Source organism: Microchirus variegatus, assembly GCF_963457635.1.
Source record: "Microchirus variegatus genome assembly, chromosome: 4".
NCBI lineage: Eukaryota > Metazoa > Chordata > Actinopteri > Pleuronectiformes > Soleidae > Microchirus > Microchirus variegatus.
This window is the reverse complement of record NC_139805.1, coordinates 32,221,954-32,247,581: the sequence shown is the minus strand read 5'-3', so window position 1 is coordinate 32,247,581 and position 25,628 is coordinate 32,221,954. Positions and strand designations below refer to the sequence as shown.

The following is a 25,628-nucleotide window of genomic DNA, read 5'->3' as shown; positions in this document are numbered from 1 at the left end:
ATTTTACTGCTCTTTAAATGATAAAACCAGCTGGAGATGGACGCTTGTTTTTTTGCGTAATACATTTTTTTTTTGTTGAAACTCATCGAGGAGCAATTTGGCAATCTAGACTGGATTTATACAGCAGAATAAAGCGATGACATTATATTATTCCACTTTCAGCTTTCTGCAAATGTTGGTTAATTTGTAACAAGAAAGTGGCCAAAATTGCATTAAATGCTAAATGTTTCATTTTTTTTCTATCGTGTCTAAGTCGTTCCGATTTTAACCAAACACATATTGGTACACTTGTTACTCTCATGATACCAAACAAATTTCTAATGTACTTCCATTAGCTCCGCCCACCCACAAAAATGGCTAGTCCACGCATTTGAACAAACTCGTCCTAGCACGCTTGAGCTAGCTCAAGCTAGGATATGACGAGGTGTGGGGCGAGGGCCCTTTCATGACTGCTAGTGGTACGAGCGGCCCTAGATATTAGTGTTCCGTGTCATTGCGGTCATTTTTGAGCAGGTTAATGTCCATAAAACCTCTGGAAACTCTGCACAGAGGTCAGGTCTGGTGAAAATGCGATATTGGCATAGGGCTCGGATCCACGCATTGCACCAGGGCTCTAACCCTAACCCTAACCCAGGCAAAAGGTGAATGGAGCAAGCCAAGATTAAGTTGCACCGAATTTCACGAAACTTGGTGGGAACTTGTAATCGCCCAAGACGAACAAAAAAGTTAATTGGGACCACCGCCTCAACTCAACAGGAAGTCGGCCATTTTGAATTTGGTGCCCATCTTGGCGATTTGCACACACTCACGCGTTATTGTGCTGAGGTAAAAAAAAAGCGTGTATAAGTTAAAATACAGTTTTTAAGTATTAGTAGTTTATAAAGGTAGTTAGTCTTATCATAAACACTGACCTTATCAGGACCAGTAGTCCCTAATGGAGACCAAAACCTGGTCTTAATTAGACAGAATCTCATTTATGAGAAACTGGTTCAGTTTAAACCTTTATATTGTAGTGAGGTTAATGTTTAAGTTGGCTGTGGGGACACATTTTGCTAGCTTACTGCAAGTGTTGTTTAATATAAGTAACAAGAAACCAGCAGGGTAAAAAAAATATTGAATTAAAATACAGTTTTTTTGAAGTAGTAGTTCAAACAAGCCTCAGGCGCTCGCATGAATCCTGCAGCAGTTGTTATTCAGTTACTCATACTGAACATTAACACATCCATTTTAAGTAGTTTTACTCAATCTACAGTCACACACAAAAACACACAACTTCAGTGCAGCACGTGCAACACTGACACTGACAGTACTGACCCAGGCAGCCCTCCGGCCTCCATCACATTTGCGAGTGTGACATCGTTTGACCACACGTCATACTGCCACTTCCTGAGGCCCAGCACGCCACACAGCACCCGTCCTGTGTGCAGGCCCACGCGCATGTTCAGATCCACCTCCGTCGCCTCCACCACTGACCTGGGGGGGAGGAGAGAGTCAGGCGGACCAGTGAGGATGTCACGTTTAATCCGTTTGCCTCAGAAAAGCAGTAAACCTCAGCTCAGTAACTCTTGTGTGTCTGTGTCTGTGTCTGTGTGTGTGTGTGTGGATTTATAATGTGTGTGTACACACAGCACCACCTTTACATTACTGTGCTGTGGTTCACAGGAGATAAATCACTTCACAATGCTTCCCCTTCACCAGCAGGAGGTCGGACACTTCAGACGAGAGACAGAGTCACGGACGGAGCCAAGAGAGGAAATGGAGAGCAAAGTGTCTGTGTGTGTGTGTGTGTGTGTGCGTGTGTGTGCGTGTGCTTGTATTTGGACCTTTTCTGTCAAAAACACTGACTTTGTCAGGACCAGTAGTCCTCTTGGAGGCCAAAACCTGGTCCTAATAAGGCAAGGTACCTTATATCTGAGGGACCAGATCAGTTTAGGTTCATTAATATTTGTAGTTAGATTAAGGTTAAAGTACAAAATACACAAATCTGTACTTTGTTATTTCAATTTTTAGCAACTTTTACTTCACTACATTTCCTCTAACTATCTATGTTGCTCGTTACAACAGAATAAAATCCGAAGAAGAAGAGTTATGGTCTGTATTTACAATATATAGAGCTTTTCTAGTCTTGATGAGCTGCTTTACATTACAGTTTATTTTCCCAGTTGAAGGACAACTCGTTTTTTCGTCCTCGTATGTGTTGTTGAGTTATGATTCATTATTTATTGCATATTTTCCTTTTAAAAACAGGAGTAGGTATAGACTTGTTTTTCCTTTATTTTTGTTCACAAAAACGAGCCAAGCACACTTTGTCGTGTTTCCAAATTTCACAAATTTGCTCAGGTGTGTTTATATAATTGGTGAAAATGAAGATTGCACTAAAAAAAAGGATATAAGACACTCGCTTATAGAGCCTGTATATACGTTTTGACATAGTAATGGAAATAAAACAGCCTAAATGCTCTGTGTTCTAAGGGTTAAAGGTTGTTTTTTTTTTTTAAAGGGGGTAATGTTAGGGGTTAAATGTGTAGTTGTAGTTTTTCAAGGCTTGGCGAGTGTCCTCACTCAGAACGCTGTACAAGAATGTGTGTGTGTGTGCATTTAGGGTTATTTATGGCTGAAAAGAAAATGTGGTCTGCACGCCAAGTTGAAGGAGGTATGATGCGCGCGCGCGCACACACACACGCACACACACATGCGCGCACACGTGCACACACACACACACACACACACACACACACACACACACACACACACACACACACACACACACACACACACACACACACACACACACACACACACACACACACACACACAGAGGGAGGAAGAATGAGTGAATATGGCAGCACCTGTCCTCTGAGATAAAGGACTCATGCAGCGGCATCCATCCTCTCAGACGACAGAGCAGCCGGGAAAGAACATGACAGACAAGTGCTCACACAACGTAAACTCTATCTGTGTGTGTGTGTGTATGGGTGCAGGACAGGTGTGTGTCTAGGACAGGTGTGTGTGTGTGTGTGTGTGCCACTGAATTCGTCTTACTTTGCATGAACAAGGTTCCTTATCGTTGCATCTAAACAAAACAAACCTACATCACGTACAGTGCTGGGCTTATAACTATGGGGGTTTGTGCAGTGGAGTCGCCCCCTGATGGCCATTCGAAAGAATACAGCCTTCAAACACTTCAGCTTTGGCTTATAATGTGTCTGTGACTCACGCGATGGTGTCAATCATGTCCAGTCCCATCTCCACGCAGCAGTGGGCGTGGTCGGCCTTGGGCTGAGTGAGTCCTGACACACAGTAGTAACAGTCGCCCAAGATCTTGATTCTCCTGCAGTGATTCTCCTACACACACACACACGCACACAAATCAGCTCTATATTAGCAGTTAATGCTAACACACGTCATCTTACACATGTTTTCTGCCATTATTTGATTAGATAACAATGATTACTTTTAGGAACGGGACGATACCACTTTTTTGTGTCCGATACGATACGATGCAGTCATTTAAGACCATTTATGAACACGTTAATGCCGAGTCATTTCAACGACACAATTCTCCAACTGTGTACAACACACATTGACATAATAAACAGCCCAAACATGACTCAGCTAAAATGGTTTTGCTGATTTTTATTCCAATTTTTTTACACTCTTGTATCGGATTCTACATTTTCAACCATCTGATACAGATTCCCATCCAAAATTGCTTTGTAATACGTGGGTTATCAGGTATAATTCCATGTGGAACTTTTCTCTTCAGTTGCGTGTTTCCCTATCGTCTGTTTTTACAGGCGTTCCAGTGTCTCCTCCTGAAAGTAAGACTTTCTTTTATTCAACCAATGTCTAGACCTCCGTGGTTCTCAAACTGTGGCACGTGTCCAGTCTCTGTGTTAGTTTAGTGTACAGACGTGTGTTTGTTTCTCTGGGAAACAGTCAAAGCGATATTCTGTGGGGGTAACAGCTCCGACAGTGTACGAGATGTTATTACACTGTTTTTTTTGTTGTTGATGTTCTCATCATTCTTTAATCGTTCTCTCCCGCAGAAGACAGAAGTTTCCTCTGCTGATCAAAGCTGGAAAACAGTTTCTCCGAGGGAAAAAAATCACATCGTTCATCCGCCGACCGACTCTGTATTTAACCGCAGTTCACGCTTTAGAGAGAATGTACTGATCAGTGTGTGTGTGTGTTCTTATACTTGCGGCATACTGAGGACCACAAAGTGAGGTCATTTTGGCTGGTCCTCACTTTGTTTTCATTCACATCATTTCCTTAGGTTGTAAACATGCTATACTGTATATATCTTTTAACCGAGGTCCTCAATTTGGTATAAAAACCCGTTTTCCGGCCCAGGTTTTTCCACACACGTTTTGCTCTGGGGCTCCACCTGCAGACATTCTATGGTACTGCACCCAGTAGTTCTGTATAGATGTCATTCATGAAGTAGATATTTGTAATTGTGTTGATTTATAAAGTGGAAATGCTGGTCCTCACTTTGTCAGCAACCCGGTCCTCAGTGTGCAGCAAGTACAAGAGTGTGTGTGTGTGTGTGTGCGCGTGTGTGTGTGTGTGTGTTTTAGGACTTTTTGGGGAAAATGGGGACATTTGTTGCTAACTTTAAAGGGCTTTTTCAGGGGGTTAAGACCCAGTTTTAGCTTTATATCAATGACTGTCTTTACTAAGAATACTGTATAAGAATGTGTGTGTGAGTGTGTGTGTGTGTGTGTGTGGGTGTTTATAGTTCGGGCCAACTCTAATTGCTCTGACATGCTCTTGAAGTAGAATCCCACCCACACATTCCCAGACAGATTTGTCACATTGCACATTGTGCACAAACTCAACAGTGATGACACACACATGCACATGCGCGCGCACACACACACACGCACATGCACACACGCACGCACACGCACACACACAGTTTCCATGACTTCAGAGGACATTACTAATGGTTTAAATCTTAACCTGAACCTTAAAACTAACTTTAAAGCACGTCTTCACCTTAAAATACAGTGATTCATATTACGGGGACTCAATAAAGGAAGACGCACGTCGCCTATAATGTGACTGTGTGGACAGACTTAGGTCCCCACACAAGGAATACAAGTTACACACATACTGTACAGGTGCCTAGATGGACACACACACACACACACACACACACACACACACACACACACACACACACACACACACACACACACACACACACACACACACACACACACACACACACACACACACACACACACAAAAATGGGTTTCCTAGTGGCATTTGTATTACACATAGTCATCAGCAAATCATAAACGTAGACCCTACAAAGCTTCGCCTGCAGGCAGCCTCTGAGTGACAAACACAAGTGTGTGTGAGTGTGTGTGTACGTACACACACACTCACACACACACACTGGATTCACGGCAACTGCAGGGTAAAGCGGAAGAGATGAGAAGGAGACGGGGTGCTCTGGTTTTCTGCTCACGAGAGCAGAAAGATTCTGTCGTGGGAGGAGGATATGAGAATTCAGAACGTGGATGATTGTGTGTGTGTGTGTGTGTGTGTGTGTGTGTGTGTGTGTGTGTGTGTGTGTGTGTGTGTGTGTGTGTGTGTGTGTGTGTGTGTGTGTGTGTGTGTGTCAGAGAGAGAAGTTATCAGCTGACAGTTGAGCCATGTCTCGAGAAGCAGCTATCACTGTTTGCTTCTCGGAGACAAAATGAAAAAAAACAAAAAAAAAACAGATCCAGCTGACTGGGGACATGTGTATGTGCGTGTGTGTGTGTGTGTGCGTTGTCCTCAGCGTGGCTCGGCGTGGGGGTTAGCACGTGCGTTAACGGTCGCGTGCCAGACGACGGCGAGGTTAAGTCAGGTGTGCGTCTGTTACGGTTAAGTTCAGCTTGAGCCTCTGGGGAGTGGATGTGTTGTGTAGCATATACAGCAGAGTCAGACAGGCTCAGCAGCTGTGACAGAGCCACAGCTATGGAAGTGAATTCTTCTTTTTTTTTTTTTTTTTTTTTCCTTTCCCTTTTTCCTCCCTCCTTGCTAACACGACAGGGTATAAATCTCAATTAGGCTGCAGCTGCTGCAGCAACACACACACAAACACACTATATATATATATATATATATATATATCCTGATGGCAAGATTTCCATATAATGTCTTACTAAACACCGGAGCGTTGACACCACGTCACGTCACCTCGTATCTTCCCATCTCCCTCACGTTAAGCCATGACTGATTGCTGAGATGCAGAATGAACCCATGAGGGATAATCCTGGTGATCACATGACTCCTGTGTTTGTGTGTTTGTGTGTTTGTGTGTGTGAGAGAGAGGAGAGATGACTGAGGCTGGTGGAGGATGAGGTCAGGCAGGTTATGCGTGAGCGTAACTGACATTTTAGACCAGATAGAACATTTTTAATCAAATGTTTGTGACCTCAGGAGCCTGAAATGTGAAGTAATTTAAAAGTTTAACATGTGGGAGAAGTCCTGAGGATCGTATTTGCACAACCACTGCTGCTAGTTTCACATCTACAGAGGTTTTTTTTTAAACACTTGTGGTGCTTTAAAGCTTACATAGAGTGCTCCTGTTGCACATATATGTTAGTTATGGAGGTCTACTTACATACATTAACTTGTTTTTATGGTGAAAAACCTCCTAGTTGCTGTAAACGAGCCGATAGAAATCCTCTTTTCTGACGCTGTTCCCCAGCCGCGAGATTTGAGACTCAACTCTCTCACCCAGAAGACAGAGTCTTGTGATTGGCCAGTACCCGGAAGTGACATAATCAGCACACCCGCTCTCAGAAGCGCAGCTCCCCCCTCTGGAACGGTGGATGCACTGCTACTCATTATCAAAACATTGTTTTAACAGTGTTTAAAAATAGCTTCTTCACGACTCCCCGCCGCAGTCCCTTTTATGACTTTGACCCGGAGTCAGACCCAGAGTCAGAAGACACTGTCACTCGTGAAACACCTCCACAACGGACGTTATTCTTCTTCTGCAGTTCAATGTACGCAACCGGATGTGCCCGGACTAGTGCCCGGAGCAGGAGGATCTGCTGTTCAGGAGAACCGGTGTTTACGTAACCGGACCAGGTTTTTTCAGAGATCTCGCTGAGATTAGAATAAAACACAGCGTTCTCAGCAGTGGCTGAACTGTTTTGAACCTTCAGGGCTTCTTAAACAAGGTAATGACGCAGATACACACTAAAAAACAGCGTTAATTAGAACTTCCGGTCTAGGTCCTCTTTAAGCCTGGTCTCGAAGGTAAACAGTACAGTTTTGAAGAAATAAAATGTGTCATACGTTCTAACGTTTTATAAACGTTCTATACATTCAGCCTTCTGTAGGACGTTTCCACAAAGTATGGAAAAGCCATAATTCCAATGTCTCTGTGTGTGTGGAGGTGGTTTTAATTCTGCTGTAAAAAAACCCCAAAAAAACCCCTCCTTCTTCTTCTTCTTGACCTTCAACATTTCTCTTCCTCCTCCTCGCCCTTCCATTCCTCCGCATCCCCACATTTACTGTTCACTCTTGGATCAATATGTGACGTGACATAATAGATGAGTTCCAGCCAGGACTGAATAATACATTCTTGTTTTTGTCTTGGAGGCATTTGCGGTGTTTGTGCAGGAGTGACAGGCTGAAACAGGAGCTCACCAACTGTTTCGGAGTCTGTCGTGGACCAGACTGCCTCCCTCACTGTTGGCCGACCGTCACCGCTCGATGACATCATGTCATCGCAGAAGCAGCGAGAATTAGTTTTCTTTGCAAAACTTAATATGTGAGTCCTAATCAGAACGGACGCAATATACGAGCCTCTGAAAACTTTATTATACATCAGTACGAGAGTGGCTGCTACTGTTCATCTACTACAGTACTACGACTTCCTGTTTTCTTGTAGATTAACAATAGTGTGTTAATCTGCACTACCTTTAAAATCTAAAATTAATAAATTGTAAGCCTTTGCCCCTTGTTTTTCTAGTTAAGATATACATGAGTTTTAAATGTAGCTGCAGCAAAAAAAACCCAGATGTAATTAAAGTGGAAATAAATCCCATCGGCCCAGTGCCTGATTTTGAGGAATGCCATGAAACGGACTGAGAGCAGAAGGAGGTGTGGCCTGGTAGCGGAATTTGATGCCACACTCTTAGAAATAAAAATGCTAAGTAGAACCATATAAAGTTCTTTGGCTTGTCCTCATAGGAGAACCCTTTTTTCGGCTCCAGCTAGAACTACCTGGAACCCTTTTGTAGGGTTCCACCAAGAACCCTTTTAAAACATTTTATTCAAGAATGGGATTTCAAAGGGTTCTCTGGATCAAAATGGTTCTTACTGGAACCATCAGTGTTACCAAGAACCCTTGAAAAACCTTCTTCAGAAGCAAATGGTTCCAAGTAGAACCTCAGCCCTTGTAGAAGGACACTTTTGGAACCCTTATTTCTAAGAGTGCAGATGTGGAGATGAAGCCACACCTCTGGCATTTTTATAAAAGGGGGGAGGAGTCAAAAACCTTGCAGTCATAGACCAATAGATATGCCAATGTTTTGTGTTTTTAGCCTTACAGTGGTTTTAAACACTAAATTTCTTCTAAAAAAAACATTCTATTCGACGTGATTGTGATACATACAAACACAAAATATGAGCTTGTTTTTTGATCTGAAAATAGACCCAGAATGTCCAGTGAAACACAGACACGCCTCAAAGTCTCAAAGGCAATGATCGGGTATTTCTGACGTTCTTCATGACAGAGCAAAACCAAGGAAGCAAGGAGGACAAAGAAATGCAAAAACCCCTGTGTCACAAACAGGAAAAACTTCTAAAGATGTAAATGCACCTAAGTTTAAGAGAAAAAGTTTTCTATTCCAGCTTTAAAATGACAACTTGTGTGATTGCTACACTGACACTACAGGAACCCTGCACCTCCCTCCCTCTCACCTCACTCATAGTGTTTTTGTCAGTCACAGCTGGCAGCTGTTTTCAGAGGAAAAAGCTGTGATAAAAAAAAAAAAGAAAAAAAAAACTCCACCGTAAAATGCCAACTCAGCACCAAATAGCGCACACACGCGCGCACACACGCGCACACGCACACACATAGTTAGAGAGCAGCTGGTGAACATGGTGGAGACCAAACTCAGAGCATGAAGACTTGAATATCAGCAGAAACACTTTAAACCTGCTGTTATTCACCGAAAAATTTGTTATTTTCAAGACGAATTAGACGAGACATCGTTTTTAATGCGTGTAGAATAAAGATAGCTGAAGTCCATGAAAAATAAATCACAAAAATCTCCAAACAAACTCTTCTCCTGCCCACAATTTCCAGCCTACACTGGCAATTTTTACTTAAAATGCTGTTATAGTTGTTGTCTTGCCATGTGTGTTGTTTTAATTCTCATATGACTTGTAGTTTTTGTTAAAATCACCTAAAAGCGCAGAGAGTTCTGGTCAAACCTCCCATTGACTCCCATGTTAAAACTCAGTTTGTTTTTTTTGGTCATTTCTCGGTCAGTTCACACCCGTTTTTCACAAATTTAAACGTGGGAGCTCCTGAAAGCCTCCTAAACCCAAAAAATGATCAATCATCAACAGTTCTTGAAATACGACAAGTTCAAAACATGTTGTTTTCTCTGTTGTTCAATGGTTTTTGACTGTTTGGAAGGGGGAGGGGCATACATCAAGTTAAAAGGGCTATGTTTTAAAGCAGGGCTGTCAAACGCACGGCCCGTGGGCCAGAACCGGCCCGTCCAAGGGTCCTATGTGGCCCGCAGGATGAATTTGTCAGTTCCAGATAGCTGTGAATAAATGTTTTGTGCCTTCGTAGATCTGATGCGATCTGTACGTTGTTATGCACACGTGTAAACGCTCAACTTTGCATAATAATATTGTTGAAATTGCACTTTAAATTTCAGGTTGTTCATAATACGTTTTGTAAAAAGATACTTCATTAAATGTAAAACAAAGGGAAAAGTTTGGTGATCTTGTTGCTTACGGGTTATTGTGCTATTATTTTAGTGGTCCGGCCCACTTGAGATCAAATGGCCTTGTATGTGACCCCTGACATAAAATAAGTGTGACACCCCTGTTTTAAAGGTTCAATCCATCCAAATGTCGCTCCACTGATTCTCCAATACCAATGTTCTAGTTAATTCTGTACAGGGTGAACTGTGCACACGTGTGCGTTTACTCACCGTCGCCAGTTCGTCAAACTTTCCGAAGAGTTCGTTGAGCAGTTTGACCAGTTCCTGAGCTGTGCACTGAGAGGCCAGGCTGGTGAAGCCCACGATGTCTGCAAACAGGATGCTGTCAGGGAACAGAGAGAGAGAGAGAGGAAAGATGAAGCGATTTAAAGCTCAGCTCATCATCTTGACAGCCGAGTTCCGACATTTCTGCAGGAAGTAAACACTCTGCAGTTGATAAATCCACAGAAACACACAGTTTCTGCCCTGAGCTGTTCTGACACAGAACAGCCACAGGTAAGTTTGCTAATAAATCAAGATCAAAAGCAAAGCAACGCAGCTCGCGAAACATAATTCAATCTCTGATAAGTAAACATCGACTTTTACGCCGACCACTAAATCCATTACAGAGCTAAATTGCCCGCTGCTGGCTAGCTGCTGTGGCGGCGTTGATGAAGGTGTTGAAAGCTTCTTAGCCCCTCGTTCCTTTGCTGAGAGGCAGGCAGGCCAGCTGGCAGCAAAACAAGGTGTTATGGATCTTATCGACTCCGTCAAAAGAAGAGGAAAAACAAAGTGAAGTAAAGGCATCTGAGGGGGGATATTACAACAACAAAAATAATATTTGTTTTAAATAGTTTGACACTAATACGATACCCACGATGCATCTCATTTAACAGAAAACAGATCTTTGGATTTTACATTCCGATGCTTTTGTCTGGAGGACGACAAGCATAAAAAAAAAACAAAAAAAAAAAACAACACAGTCGCTCACATGTCAAGTAATTTTCAGCAAATTGAATTCACTCGACTGTTTCAGGGTGAGCAACAGAATAGAATAGAATAGAATATCTAGAAAATTCAAAAATTATGGACTGGCGATCTATTTATCTATTTATTTCCAGCACAACCGATCGACAATCTGATGAAATTATTTCTTGTAAATATAATTTTTGCCAACTCCATAAAGTAAAAAAAAAGTACTACATTTGAAAAAAAAAAAAAAAATCGGATTAAATTTGTGAAATTAGGAAATATGTCACAGTTTAAAGTCTATTCTGTAAATTCTCTGTGTTTTTTTATTTGCCTCAACACATAATAAGACTAGAAATTACCTATGAACACACACACCCCCAGGATGTCCATATAAGGAGTTGTGTATTATTCTCAGAGATATATCTATTTCAGTGCTAAAAGAGGCATTTTATTTACTTAAATGTACCTTTTCACTGGGTCTTTTGTTGCAAAGTGCGGGGTTATTAATATTCACTGATAAATGACCCAAACCTCACCAGTAGAGAGGTAGAACCAGCTCTTTGTGGAGGACACTGGACTCATGTCGCTGAAGCTAAAGATAGATTTAGCAAGTTACGTGACAACACATTGACAAAGAGGCACCGGATTTCTCAGTCGATAGCGCTGGCGTCCCATGGCTTAAAGCTCCCTGCGGGGCTCGATTCCCTCTCCCCCCCCTAGTTCACACTATGCTGTGTTTTCCAATAAAGGCAATAAAATATCTCTTGTCAACGAGTCATTCTCGTCCAGAGAGCAGACTCCTCACAAGATCGACAGTTTCTAAAGTAACTGTGAGTTCATCGGGTCGTTTCGACGACGTCTCTGCTGCTGTGTGATTGGCTGATAACAAATTTGGAGAAAACCCCGTGCATCTGAGCCTCTGGCAGTCAACAGTCAAGTGCTGTTCCTGAGAAGGAAGAAGAAGAAGAAGAAGAACCCTTGCTCTGCATCGTGACTAAGTTGTTGTGTCTGTTTTTTTGGCAGCACAGTGGAGCTGCTCGGGAGCCTGATGTATGCAAAGCTGGGATCACGACTGCCGTTCGACAGAAGGGCTCTGTTGTGTGATCTGTCTTTGAACGCCGCTGCTGTGCTGCAGGTCGTGCTGATGTGCGGTGGGTGAGGAGGAGGAGGTGGGAGGAGGAGGAGGAAGAGGAGGGCAGAAAGGGAGGCAGGTGAGGAGAGGGTGTGTGATCAAACGTTCATTGTCCAGCATCAAAGTGAGGGGAGCAGGCTGGGGGAGATGTCACGCCACTGCTTGGCAACATGCCTTTTTAATGTCTACACCCCGTATGTTTAAAGCTACAGTCTGTAATTTGTTTTCCAAACACTTTTTATCTTATTTGTTCAGAGTTTGTGCAGCCACTTGCAAGAACTGTCATAAAACACGATCGATCTTAAAGCTCAGGCTGGATCGGATTGATTTCGCAGGCGCTTCAGTCACTCGGGGTCACGGGTCATGACGAAAATCGTTTTCCATAACAACACGACATCATTTCAAAATACAAAAAATGCTGTAGTGTATATGCCAAGCCTGTATGTGGTGCTGTAAGGCCACCACAGAAATACACAAAACACAGAGTAGAAGACGTGCAGCGTGCGCATGAAGCTTGTGTGTGCTATGTGTACGAACTCCAAACACAAAGAAGAGGGCGAACGACAAGGAATTTAGGAAGACATCGATGTTTTCCCAAATTGGTGGTATTCACAAAAATACCATTGTAGGGTTCCCAACACACTGGAGCCCTGTGTGGGGAACAAAATTTGTCAGTTCTTGTATGAACGACACTCGACTAAGGCTACTTAGTCCACAAATGTGGTGTATTTGGAAAAACTGAGGTTTCTGATAAAAATAATAGTGCTGGGCACGTTAACGGGGTTAGCCTTAACACATGATGCGCTTCCATGACGACTGACTGGAAAAAGATGTTTACGTGAGTCCCGATTGTTAAAATGAGTCTCTAAAGTAACTCTAAACTTTGAAAACAGAGGCACACATACGCAGTAGATAGGTACGCTGGTTATTTGTAGCGCTGCTCTTTTCGTTTAATAAACAGACCGCTCCAGTTCGACTGTAGGCGTGCTTACTGCGCTAAAGGAGCTAACTGGTAAACGGTCCCTGGACTCTGGTGCCGTGGCACGTAAACATGACGTCACGCGCATCTATTACCAGTCAATCATCATGGAAACACGGCGTGAGTTAACGTGAGAAAATAATCTTGTATGCACTATTGTCAAAGTCAATAGGTGGCGATATAAGCCTTGATGTCTTGAGCCAGAAGAGAACAAACAAAAACGACTGTGTATTTTAAGTGTTAGCATATTACAGATTTGTAGTGATAGCTGTCAATCAAATACAAGAAGTTCCTTCACACTGAAAGTGACCAATCATAAGAGGGCCGGTGCCACCGCTTGGGTCTCCACCCCCAAACTGTCAAAAGTCTGGTCGACTCAAGCTAGCGAGCAGATTACCAGTCACTTCCTGTGTGATGTCACCGGGGCGCCACGACGAGACCGCTTAATTGAGGAACACTTAATGAGCGTTTCGGAAACTAATTTGGCGACGGTTTGAATGTGAGAGGCGTTTTTTTTATGTTAAAGTTACACGTGTGTGTGTTTGTGTGTATTTTTAGCAGCGTCTCCCTGAAGACGAGCAGGGACGAGCGCTCTTGGGTGGCGACGGTGGTGCAGCAGCAGCAGTAGAAGCAGCAGCAGCAGCAGAAGAAGCAGCAGCAGCAGCAGCAGTGATGTTTGGCTGATTGCCAGTGCAGCAGAGAGGCTGCAGAACAGGAGGTGATGTCCCCGAGCCGTGGGTGAGTGTGGGAGCTCATCAGACAGAGAGAGAGAGAGAGGGGAGTGGATTGTCTCTTGACAGGAGTGCTGTTGACATGCTACCTCGCCCTCCACTCCCACACTCAGCAGCACTGATACAGCTCTCACTTTCTCTTTACTGCCTCGTTAGAGTGAAATCAGCTCAAAGTCAGGCCAGGTTCTCACGCTCCACTCATTACGAGTGCAGCACAAGTGTTCTCCTGAACGAGGCCGCTAAGCGCATCGCTTATTATACTTCATCTCATCACTTAATGTCGTTATTGTTTTGGTGTTGTTTTGAATGTCAAACTATGCCCTAATTGTATCAGCCACACACTCACAGGCAGGAGAATATCTCCAGTTTCCATAGTTTGACGCAGTGACTAAGACGATATCTGCTTCCCCCGTGGATGGAATCCATCTCAGAGTTCCAACCTTCTGCTTCTGTTTTTTATGCTGAACACTCAGCAGAGAGGCTTATTATGGGTAAAAATTTAACGTCTGGAATACACAGTCAGAAAGCCCACTTCTAAATCTAAATTTAGATTATCTTATTTTAATACGAGAGTCTAGCTGGTACTTTTTGTTTCACGTGTTGTGTTTGCACGGCCAATTATTGAGTGTCAACAAGACCAAGAACAACAATAAATATGTCTTTAATACGGACACGTATGGTAGCAAACGGTGCGGAAAATCCCCAGTAAATATCCAGAAACCTTCCATGTGAACTTGAATTAATAAACTGCAGTGGAATAGCATTGATAATTAACTGTATTTGTATCAAATATGATAGTTTTAGTTAAGATTATGCTCCAATAAACCTTCAATTTTAAAAATGCCAATAGGTTATTCCCATATATTCACTTAAATTCCCATGGAAAGATTTTTAAATTCCCCGAATTCTGCAAACCTACTGACCAAAGCTCCAATGCAGAACCTCTATCGCCCCCCTGTATACGTCTGAGTAATTACATGCAAACTTGAAAGTTACAGCTGTTTATTAGGGAAAGGGGATTTGGGCTTGTAACCAGAGGGTCACTGCTGGTTCAAATCCCAGATCCAGGTCAAAGGCTGGGCTGGGATTTGCAGGGAATTATGATAAAAAAAAATTAAAAATCAAAATTGCACATTTTGTGTGCCCACTAGACGAGTAACAGTAATATTACAGACAATATTTATCGAATAAGTTAAAATGATACGCTGACGAGATAAAAATGCAAAAGGTTGAAGAATAAATAAATGTAGAGCCATTTGTGTGAGCGTGTTTAAAAGTTGCATACTACAGCTTTAATTAGGGCCTGATAAACGAACGGCAGGTGTCGAAACTGATTTGCAATCATTTTTGATTTTAATGTGCATAAAAACTTGCCACGGAGGTCAGGTCTGGCGAAAATGCAATATTGGCATAGTTTCCAGACCCGTGCGTTGCTCAAGGGCTTTATAGCACCCATCCACTAAGGTGAAAACAGAGGCAAAATTGAGTTCCACAGAATTTTCCAAAACTTGGTGGGAAGATGTTATAGACCAAGGCGACCACAAAAGTCGACCATAACCATGGCCTCAACTCAACAGGAAGTCGGCCGTTTGGAATTTTGGCATCCATTTTTTTTGCGATTTGCACCCTACTTAAACGAGCGAGAAGGAGAAAAGTTGCAGAAAAGGTTTTTGCGGATTCAAAAGTGAGGTCAGGGAACTGCTGCACTCCCTGACTTGCGTGACTGGAAAACAGGAATCATTTAATCACGTCGTGATGATGTCGCCTCTAAACATTATTGACTCATGATTTAAAAAAAAAAAAGAGCTGCTTTTTTCCCCCCAATATTTTTTCACAGTTTTTGAATGTGAGGAAATGATGATGAAAAGACGGCAAAACATATTATAGCAGCCCATTATTATTGAGCACGGCGGTTCAGTCCCAATGTGCTTTGGAGACGCACTAAAGTTATTCCAATTTGTGGATTTGCTGCTGAGCCTCTAATAAGTCGGCATTCTCGGTGGCTTAATATTAGCAAATTGAATAAAAACAACTGTGATGCAGAAACAAAAACAGCAAAAAATTTGGTCGTAGCTGCATCTTCTCTCTCTAACCTTTACATAGTTTGATTGCATCGGCGCCGTGAACAGCTAATCTTAATTGCTCCCCTTCTATTCTTGACCTTGACGTCACAGCAGGTGAATCCTGGATCAAAACACACGGCGGCCACCGCCGCTCCTACAGTTGTCATGACACCCCCGTACCTGACATTGTCATGACGCTGGATGTAGATCTTGTGAAAGATCCTCTCAGGCGGCTTCAGAAAGTCCTCCTTCATCTCCATGGCAACATTCCTCGGCAGTAGACTCATTAGCAGACGCTCCTGAGGAGGTGGTGGTGGTGGTGGTGGTGGGTGAGGAGAGGGGAGGGAGGAGAGAGGGGGTTTAAACAGAGGAGACAGCAGCGTTAGAAGTTTATTCTGGGAGGACGTGGACATGAACGCGCATACGGCGTGGTACGATTGCTGCAGCCACGAGGAAACGGACATGAAAGCACAAAACACGGGTTTTTCTGAGTGCGGGGCAAAGGAACGAGACGCAGTTCAAGCTCTTCAGCTTTCTATTGCAAATAAAAATGGGGAGAAATCAGGAAAAAAGCCAGTTTAAATTTTAATTTACAGACTTACAGAGGCACGCAGCGATTTGACACCCGGGTTGCCAGATTATTTAACCGAACACAGCTTTTGAAGTGTTAGAAATGTTAGGGTGAATTCCAATTCCTTGCTTAACCCTCGATCTCAAAAATGCGTGCTCAGAAAAATTAAGTTGAGGGGCAAGTTTAAGCGCTGTATCGCCCTTAATATTGAGGTTTTCTGAGACCACCCTTGGGAGCAAGGGCTACCCAGAATGCATTGCGTGTTTTGCCATAACAAAGATGGTGCCGAAAGCAGAGAAAAAATTATGAAAACCATTGTATTATCTTAGTTTAGGCCCATATTATGGATTACTGACGTCATTGTTGCGTAAAATTTATTTTCATTTTACGATCTTTTGTCAATAGCCGGCCGGTTGCGGACAAGCGATGGTTTGCTATGGTTTACTTTTCAATAAGCCGTGGTGTGTGGTAACTGTCAGCTGAATATGTCCGTGGTTGTGGTATTTGTATGAGTATCATCTTATAACTAACTGACAACCTAATAACGTGACTGACAAACGGATCGTAATAAATAATCCTGACGTAAATGTGTTCTTCTTCTTCTTTTTTGGAGTTGACAGACTGGACGCAGCTTTCGCGCTATTCTGCCCCCTACAGTCTGAAGACATATCTGCATTTAAGGGGTGTCCCATTTCTAAGTGACAAAATAACCCTCAACACTTGGTTTTGAGGGCCAGTTAAGATTAAGGGTTGAGCTTGAGGATTAAGATAGGAATTTGAATTGGCCCTTAATGTTATTTATTAGAAAAAACATCTCGACCAGAAGAAAATGAGCTGCACCGAAGAACCTGCAGCCACGAGGAAACAGACAACGTTAATGTTAGCACACCTGAAAAGGCTTCGCTCAGCCTCTAATCTGTTTTCACTTCATCATCAGTATCAGTATCCACCAGCTAAGATGATGATTCAATGAAAACAACACCCTTTTTTATTAGCTTCAACTATTTAGTTCATATTAATCAGCACATTCTTTGATAAACTACCCATCGGCCTCGTCGATCAGCATTTCCAGCAGCAACAGAAGTGCTCTTGAAACTCCAGCAGGATGTCAAATGGTCTGTGAATGCACAATGAATCATCGCAGGCTGAAGAACTGCTTAGAGGCAGCCTTCTCAAAGCTGCCGGGGCTTCTCCTGCGTCTCCCTGCAGCAACAACAATACTCTCTCTCTCCACACTGTACAGCCATTCACACAACTGCCAATAACACACACACACACGTGTGCGCTGACGCGAGGGATATGTGTGTGAGTCCAAGTGTGCGTGCGCTTGTATTTGTTGTCACTTTCCTTTGGAACTTTTCTGGCATAAACGCTGACTTTGTCATGACCAAAAACCTGGTCCTCATGAGGCAGAGCCTGGTTCAGCTTAGGGCTAACATTTGTGTCCTTACTGAGGACGCTGTGCAAGAATCTGTGTGTGTGTGTGTGTTCCAGAAATGGTGATAACCAGAGTGTTAAGGCGTGGTTGTTGTGTTAGAGAGACGGAGCTCCTCGCGTCTCGTTTCCTCCCTTGCGCCGCGTTACATAATCGCACATTAATGATTCCCAGCGCTCTGCTCTGTCCCAAGCTCTGTTTGACTGTGGTTCTGCTCACGCTGCTTTATTATCACCGGCTCATTTTCTCCCACATCAACACACTAACACACACACTAACACACTAACACACTAACACACTAACACACATATTCCACACCCTCTATTTGAACAAAAAAACACTTAAACTCCAACAATAACTCGTTAATCTTTGCACACGACTTTGATATTTTGAAACTGAGAGAATCTGACTTGTTTGTTTGTGAAGTGAAGCCTCAGTCTCAGAGAGAGAAGGAACATGTTTTTAATGAAACACTTCAAAAAGTGTTAATTTAACATGGAACACTGTTTTTTTCTGTCCATAAAGAAGTTTAGAACCTCATCTTTGTGTATCTTAGAAACATTTTGTCGTGATAATTATCAATATCAACTCTTTTAAATAATTCTTTAGATAATATTACCAGGTCACCAGTTCAGATCCCTGTTCGACCAAAGGTCCTTACATGTAGAAAACTTAGAAAAACTACTAAACTAAAACTAGGCAATTTTTTTAACGATTGTCTTCCTCATAAATGAATCTTTGCACGATGAATCAAGAAATTGATCAGAAGTTTCGGATCCCTGTTCGACCAAGGGATTCTACGGCTTCTTTCCACATTCCAAAAACATGCAGATCAGGGATTAGGGGTTAGTTAGACACTCTAATCTGACCATAGGTGTGAATGTGAGAGTGAATGGTTGGTTTCTTGGTAACCTGTCCAGGATGAACCCCACTTTTTGTCCTATGTCAGCTGGGATTAGCTCCTTTTCCCCCCTGAGCCTTACTTTAACTACAGTTAAATGTTGTCACATCTTCCTGGATCTTTAAATGTTGATGTTCTGTGAGCTAAACAAAAAAAAAAAACACTACAATTACTACACTTTCAGGCCACTCTGTGTGAGAGACAGCCAAAATATTATTTGAGTATTTTGGCATGAAATGCCCATATTCTGAGCTCCAGCGCAGCCATTTCCAAAGTGTGGGCCGCAGCCATGAAAGGTCATTAAATAACAATAAATGTGTGTAATTTTCAGTTTTGTAATTAATTTTTTGTCCGCCTGGACTCTTTTTTTTTTTTTTTTGTACTTATTTTAACCATAAAAGGTCCTGTGAGTACGTAGCTTTTGCCCATTTCTCCAGAATAACTTTCAATATCTGGCAGTTATTTATCATTTACTGCCATGTTAAAATAGTGAATAAGCAATTTAAAATGTAGAAAAACAAACACCAGATTTTGTGTGTTAAATTTGAAATGTGAACAGTATGAAACAAACAACTGCTTGAGTCTCAATGTGTAAAAACAGCCCAAAAAATAAATGTACTGTATGTACAGGTGTATTTCCCAACTCTCTCCTCTCTGGTGACAAAGACGCTGATTTACCGACTTCCTGCAACAGCGCAAGTAAAATGACCATAATAACCACATGCCGTCTTTGACGTGCAACTTCTCGGCTTTCAGAAACCTTTGGAATTCTTCCGATCGCGCAAACCAGCGCATAATTACGGTAATGCAAAGTGAGCTTATGCAAACGTCATATGCGATATGCTCGGTGTAACGTAATGCAGGTCTCACAGTTTAGAGGAGCAGCTAAAGAGATGCATTCAAAGATCCAGGAAAATTTTATTAATTTTTTTGCAGGGGGGATCACAGCGTGTTGCGTTTGGAGGAGCTGCTTAAAGATGCATTCAATAAACCTCTTAAATGTCCAGTGACCTAATGTTTGCTTCTGCTGCTGCTGCTGCTGCTGCCACCTCATGGTCATCGATGCACCAAAAATGAGGTTGTCATCTGTATTAAATGGAAAAATGTGCTCATAAAGGGAGCCTGTGATTGTTTTTGCCTGTCGTGTTATTTACATTTCAGGACTTTCGTGACGCCGTCTCATTATTTAGTTTTAGAATTAGGAGCAGAGGCTTTGTCTTTGTCTTTGTCCGGCGTCCCTGAATCCCACGAGTGGAGAGGAAACCACGCATTGGACACTGTGCTGTTCTGAGATTGCTATTGAACTGCGGAGTCAATTTTCCCACCCAGACGCACAGAGCAGAGCCTATATACATTGTTCAGGAATCAATACAACATGGATCCGGAGCTAGAAAAAAAACTAACGCAAACGCCCGCGTGATAACCAGCGACCTGTTTGATGTGTGAAAGTCAAATCGGGAGACTTTTCTGCAGAAGCAGGTTTTGCTTTTGCAGGCTGTTGTGTTGGCTGCCTGGTGACAGATCAGAATCAGGGGGTCCGTATGTGTGTGTGTGTGTGTTTCTCTCACCCAGATAAACTGTGACCTTTACTGGAGTGGGGAGGCCATGAAAGCAATCTGCTTGTGTAATTACCTGTCAGAAGGGAGCCTGTTACTGCTGAGGAAAACACAGCATATTACCATCTAATCTACAAAAGCGCAGGTCCTACAGTAACTGTGCGTGCGCACGTTAGACGGCATAATTAATTACGCACCAGGTGTAGGCGGGTTTTGCGGTGCGAGTTGCGGTGCGCGACGACGACGACGACGCGTGCGTTTTGCGTGTTTAAAAAAAGAGTTAAAGGGCTCCGTGTGCTGTAGGTGCGCGCGAAGGGGGTGGAACGTGTGGCGCCGGTGCATGTGCCACAGTAATTGTTCTTTCCTTAAATAGCTGCTGTCATAGTTACTCTGTGCCTGTGGGCAGGTTGTTGGAACACACTGGCACCTGAAACCTTCAAAAAAAAAAAAAAAACACAAACTTCTCAATAGACTGGAAGATTTTCATGAGCACAGGAAGTGGACGTGTGTCGTCATCTCTCGCACACCCCTCTGTGTGTGTGTGTGTGTGTGTGTACACACCTGTATTTGTTACTTCTGTAGGACATTTGTGTGAAGGTAAATTTTCTTTTAAACAGGATATTATAAATATATAAAGGGAGGGTTAATAGTCAGTTAGGGTTAGGGTTAAGGGTTAGGCATTTATTTGTGAGTTAAGGTTCATGTAAAGGGCAAGGGGCGTGCTGTGTGTGATTGTATTTATATTTTTGTAAGGTCCAAAAAAACTTGCAAAGCTATCTTTGTGGGGACATTTTTGGCTGGTCCTCACAACTTTAAAGGGCTTTTCTCAGAGTTAATACTTGGTTTTAAGGTTAGAGAATCGGGTTTAGGTTCGGGCAAAGGGATGGGCACCTTTGTGTGTGTGTGTACCTGAATTTGTTACGTCTTCAGGACCTTTCAAACCTACCTATATGTGGACATTTTAGTTGGTCCTCACAATTTTATAGGGACTAACCCTAACCCAGCGACTAAGGGTAAAAAAGTAGGTTAGGGTTGGGTTAGGCATTTAGTTGTGTAGGATAAGGGACTAGTGTGTGTGTACGCGCACAAACATTGACCTCGTCAGGACCAGTCATCCTCCTGAAGACCAGAACCTGGTCCTAACAAGGCAGAACAGTATTTCTGAGGAACTGGTTAACTGGTGATGATTCATATAGGAATAACATTTTGTTTAGGCTGCCCATGTGAATGGAAGTCAATGCAGTGTCCTACAAAGAATAGCCCCACAAACCTGTGTGTTGCAGGTATTAATCATGTTGTGGGGACGTCAATGTACTGTCCTTTGAAGTAATGGAAACCAGACAGTGTGTGTGCGTGTATGTTTTATATCTTTGTGGGGACCAAAGGGGAGAACCTTTCAGGGTCACGACCAGGGTGAGGGTTAGACACTTGGTTGTGGTTATGGTTAAAGTTATGAAAAGGGGCGAGGGAATGCATTATGTCTATTATGTGTCCTCACTATGATATAAAAACAGGTTTGTGTGTGTGTGTGCACATTCACACCTGTTTCTCATTCTCGTCCTCGAGCCTCAGCCTCTCCTCGATGCAGTTGCGGGCTTGCAGGAAGACTTTCCTCTGGGCGCGCTCAGTGATAATCCTCACAAACACCCCCGACAAGTTGACACTGGTGAACAGCACGGCGTTGGCCACCAGCTGCACACAAACAAGAGCAGACATGTCAAACACAAGCCGCCAAAACGTCCACATATGACTGCTTATCACAGGGCAACCGCTAATAGATTTCTAAAGGCTCATAGAATATTCATGACAATATTAAAAAGGATAAAAAAAAATAATAATAATTTAGCAGACTGCCAAAATGACGACATTTTCAAGGTTTCTTGAACTCATCATCAGCTACTGTACTGTAGGGCTGCAGGATATGACCCCAAAAAGAGATAACTGAATGCAACTCTAAACTCAACACACTGCGGACTCTGTATGACTGTCACTCGTTCTCATGCCCTGGATCTTTCATGGCCACAGCAATGGCCTGTGTTTCATGGAGTCTTTAAAGGGTTGTTTTCACGATCAATCAGTGCAGTATCTTGTAATAATGTCTTATCCAAGCTAAATAATTGGTCTCGAGTCCATATTAAACGATGTGGACGCAACCATACACCCTGACGAGATTGGACTTCGTAATCCTTGATTAATTTAAGTCTTTGTTTTTGTTATTTAGGGGAAAAAAAATCATGTATACACATAACTGAAGTAGTAGCTTGTAATAATTATCGGAGGCAATTAATCGCTTAAAATATCCTCTAATACAAATAATGTTGTGTAAAATTTGAGCGTAACAAAACATTTGTGTCCATATGTGAGGTAATCATAAATCCTGGCAAGATTAGACTTTCTAATCCTTGATTAATCCACAGGATGGATTGAGTGCCATATTGATATTGAAGAAAATTATATTGTGATATACTGACATTTGCAAGGTTCATTGAATGCACTTCAAAGCATTTCTGTCACTAGCTCTCGTGCTGGATCTTTCATGGATAAGTTTTGTTATTTATGGGATAAAAAACACATATATACAAGCAGCTAAAACATCACATGACAAATAGGCTAAAGTGCAACATGAGCCTAAAGAAACCCCCATGTCCATATATGCGTTTGTGAAGCGGTCGCACACCCTGACGGGATTAGACTCTGCAATCCTCGATTAATCCATAGGATGGATTGAGTGACAAACATCACAGTGAGCTGATGGATTACAACATGAATGGTGGAACGAGAGGTGGGCGGGACTTGGGTGACAAAGACCATACAGTGAAATGACCTGCAGGACAAAGTGTCTTCTATTGATTAAAGATCACAGAGCGTATTGACACTGACGGACACTTCATTTAGAGAATGAACTCTGGAGCCACTCTGGGTCGTCAATTTGCAGAAAGGCCAGAGGTGAAAGGTCAGGGAGACAGATGGAACGACACTTTCTCTGTCCTGTGTCTTTACCTCGAATCATTCTGTCACTAATTCCCACAAGAGAATGTGTTGTAAAAACACGTTGTTGCTAGTTTGTCGCTTACATTTGATTTATTGATTTGTTGTTTGAGCCAAAAAATGACAGCAAATGTAGGAAAATGTTCAGCTGTGTTTCCCAAACATTCAGTTTTTAACGATTTCTCTGGAGAAAAAATTCACATTTAAGAGGTGAAAAATCTGAATGCTTAATATGAAGAAAACACTCAAACCAATCAAATCGATCATTAAAATAGTTGACGATTAATTAAGTCATAGTTTTATAGTCTTAGATTTGGTCACATTTGCTGACAAAGGGTCATAAGGGGGTTATAGTACAAGCTAGATCCCACTACAAGTATTTTATTGGCGAGTTGGTGGTTTATTTACATATTTAAGGGCCAAAACATTCTAAATAAAACAATTAAAAGGTGACATGCTGACTCACAAGTAGAGGCAGATTAATTAATCAGTTTGGTCAATTAGTCGGGTCAATATTTGCCTTTATTTTTAATAATCAACATTTATTAATCCACCAATAACAACTGCATTAAATGTTGCTATAGGTTTAATTTCTTCATCCAGTCTTTGATTAAATGTTTCATGTATTTATGATTTAGTTTCATATATATTTAAATACTGGAAATAATTGCACAGGAGAGCAGAAAATGTAGATCAATATCCGAATTTTCTTTTTCAGATGGAGCGGAAAAAAGAAAAATCATGAATTATCTGCAGTGGAAAAATCCATATTGGTCTAAACCTAGTGAATATTTGAAAGAAAAACCAAGGTGAAAAGTTATATAACCTTAATGTCCTAAGAGAGAGATTAAAATGAGGATGTTTTAGAATAAAAAAAATAATGGCTCAAACTAGAGAGAGTGACTGAGTTTGAGCAGGAATCCTTAGCGCTTGTTTCAGCACCTGTGGCTTGGACAGCTCCTCGCCTGCTCTTCCGTCATTAAAGTGCAACTTTAAAAAGCATCAGTGAAGCGGTTTGAACCTCGGCTTTTCTGCCTTTCTCATCATCAATTTAAGTTGCTCAACGGCTCCTCGGCTGCGTTTGACGATGTAAACACTAACTGTTTGACAGCTGGAGGACACGTGACCTATAACGCAGCCAGGTGCGGGACTTACCGGTCTCCATAGCTTTTGCTTCCTCCCCGTGACCGACGTCGCGATGACAATGAAGTGGGACGCGGCCAGCATGACCCCGAAGAGCACGGCCATGAGCGTCCGCACCGGCAGCAGCACGTAAGCCACGAGGGTGACCAGCATGAGCTGCCACACGCCTTGCTCCGGCGCAGCGGCGGCGCTCACCGGCTCCGGCGTGCCGAGCGCCAGCGGGAACGGGCAGCAGAGCAGCGCAAAGGTGAAGCTGAAGAGCAGCGCCAGCTTGGCGATCTGCTGCAGCTGCGTCACCTGCAGGTACTTGACGTTGGTGACGATGAAGAGCGACAGGAAGACCACGCAGTGCACCGGGTACGAGCCCTTGGACAAGGTGAGGCGCGGGCTGGACAGCAGCTCCACCAGGGAGAGCGTCGACGCGGCCACGATGAGCACGGCCAGCGCTTTGAGCGTGGCGGTCTGCTCCAGCTTCAGGTTGTAGCTCTGGAACAGAACCTCCAGCTCGTGGCTGTTGAACTCGTCCTCGCAGGCGATGGTGCCCAGAGGCGCAGCGGCCGGCCAGTGACCCTTCCGCCGCCGGGTCTTGACTCTTTCCAATGGCACCTCCTCCATGTTCCGGCCATTCACGAAGCGGGGATGGCGCACGAGCCGCTCAACTTTTCGGCTCCTCTCTCCGCCGCTCGGGATTCGAACCGGCACCCTCTCCCCGGCAGTGCATGAGTCCTGGATGTCCGAGTGAGGGAGTGTGGCACCGGCACGGCTCGGCTCGGTGTTGGAGAGGGAGAGGGTGGCAGTGGAGGAGACCGCAGAGCAGCCGCTCTCTGCTCTCTATCCACAGGTTGACGATTGTTGGTGTCGTCAGGAAAGTGGCCCGACCAATGTGCAGCTGCACGCGCCTCTCTCTCATCCACACACACTCTCTCTCTCATCCGCACACACACACGCTCTCTCTCTCTCTCATCCACACACACACACACACACACACACACACACACACACACACACACACACACACACACACACACACACACACACACACACACACACACACACACTCTCATCCACACACTCTCCCCCTCTCTCTCTCGGACCACCCGCAGTGCATCAGGACTACCAGTTATCCTGCGCTCCTACAGCAAGGATCACGCTTGCGTATGTTTATAATCAAAACACAACGCGCACATGCACACA

The 25,628-nt window shown here is 43.2% G+C and overlaps 1 protein-coding gene across 2 annotated transcripts in view; it reads right to left on the bottom strand.

Moving 5' to 3' along the window:
• The window catches only part of LOC310925965 (adenylate cyclase type 1-like), a gene marked incomplete at both ends in the record, with an annotated part of 53,109 nt that extends 28,060 nt beyond the window's left edge, over positions 1-25,049 (bottom strand). For both annotated transcript variants that reach the window (XM_083888048.1, XM_083888049.1), the window contains 6 exons: positions 1,311-1,473; positions 3,218-3,345; positions 10,195-10,306; positions 16,021-16,139; positions 21,846-21,995; positions 24,447-25,049. In XM_083888048.1, coding sequence (XP_083744174.1) covers positions 1,311-1,473; positions 3,218-3,345; positions 10,195-10,306; positions 16,021-16,139; positions 21,846-21,995; positions 24,447-25,049 — 1,275 coding nt within the window. The remainder of the gene's footprint in view (positions 1-1,310; positions 1,474-3,217; positions 3,346-10,194; positions 10,307-16,020; positions 16,140-21,845; positions 21,996-24,446) is intronic.
• Positions 25,050-25,628: the final 579 nt, after the last annotated feature.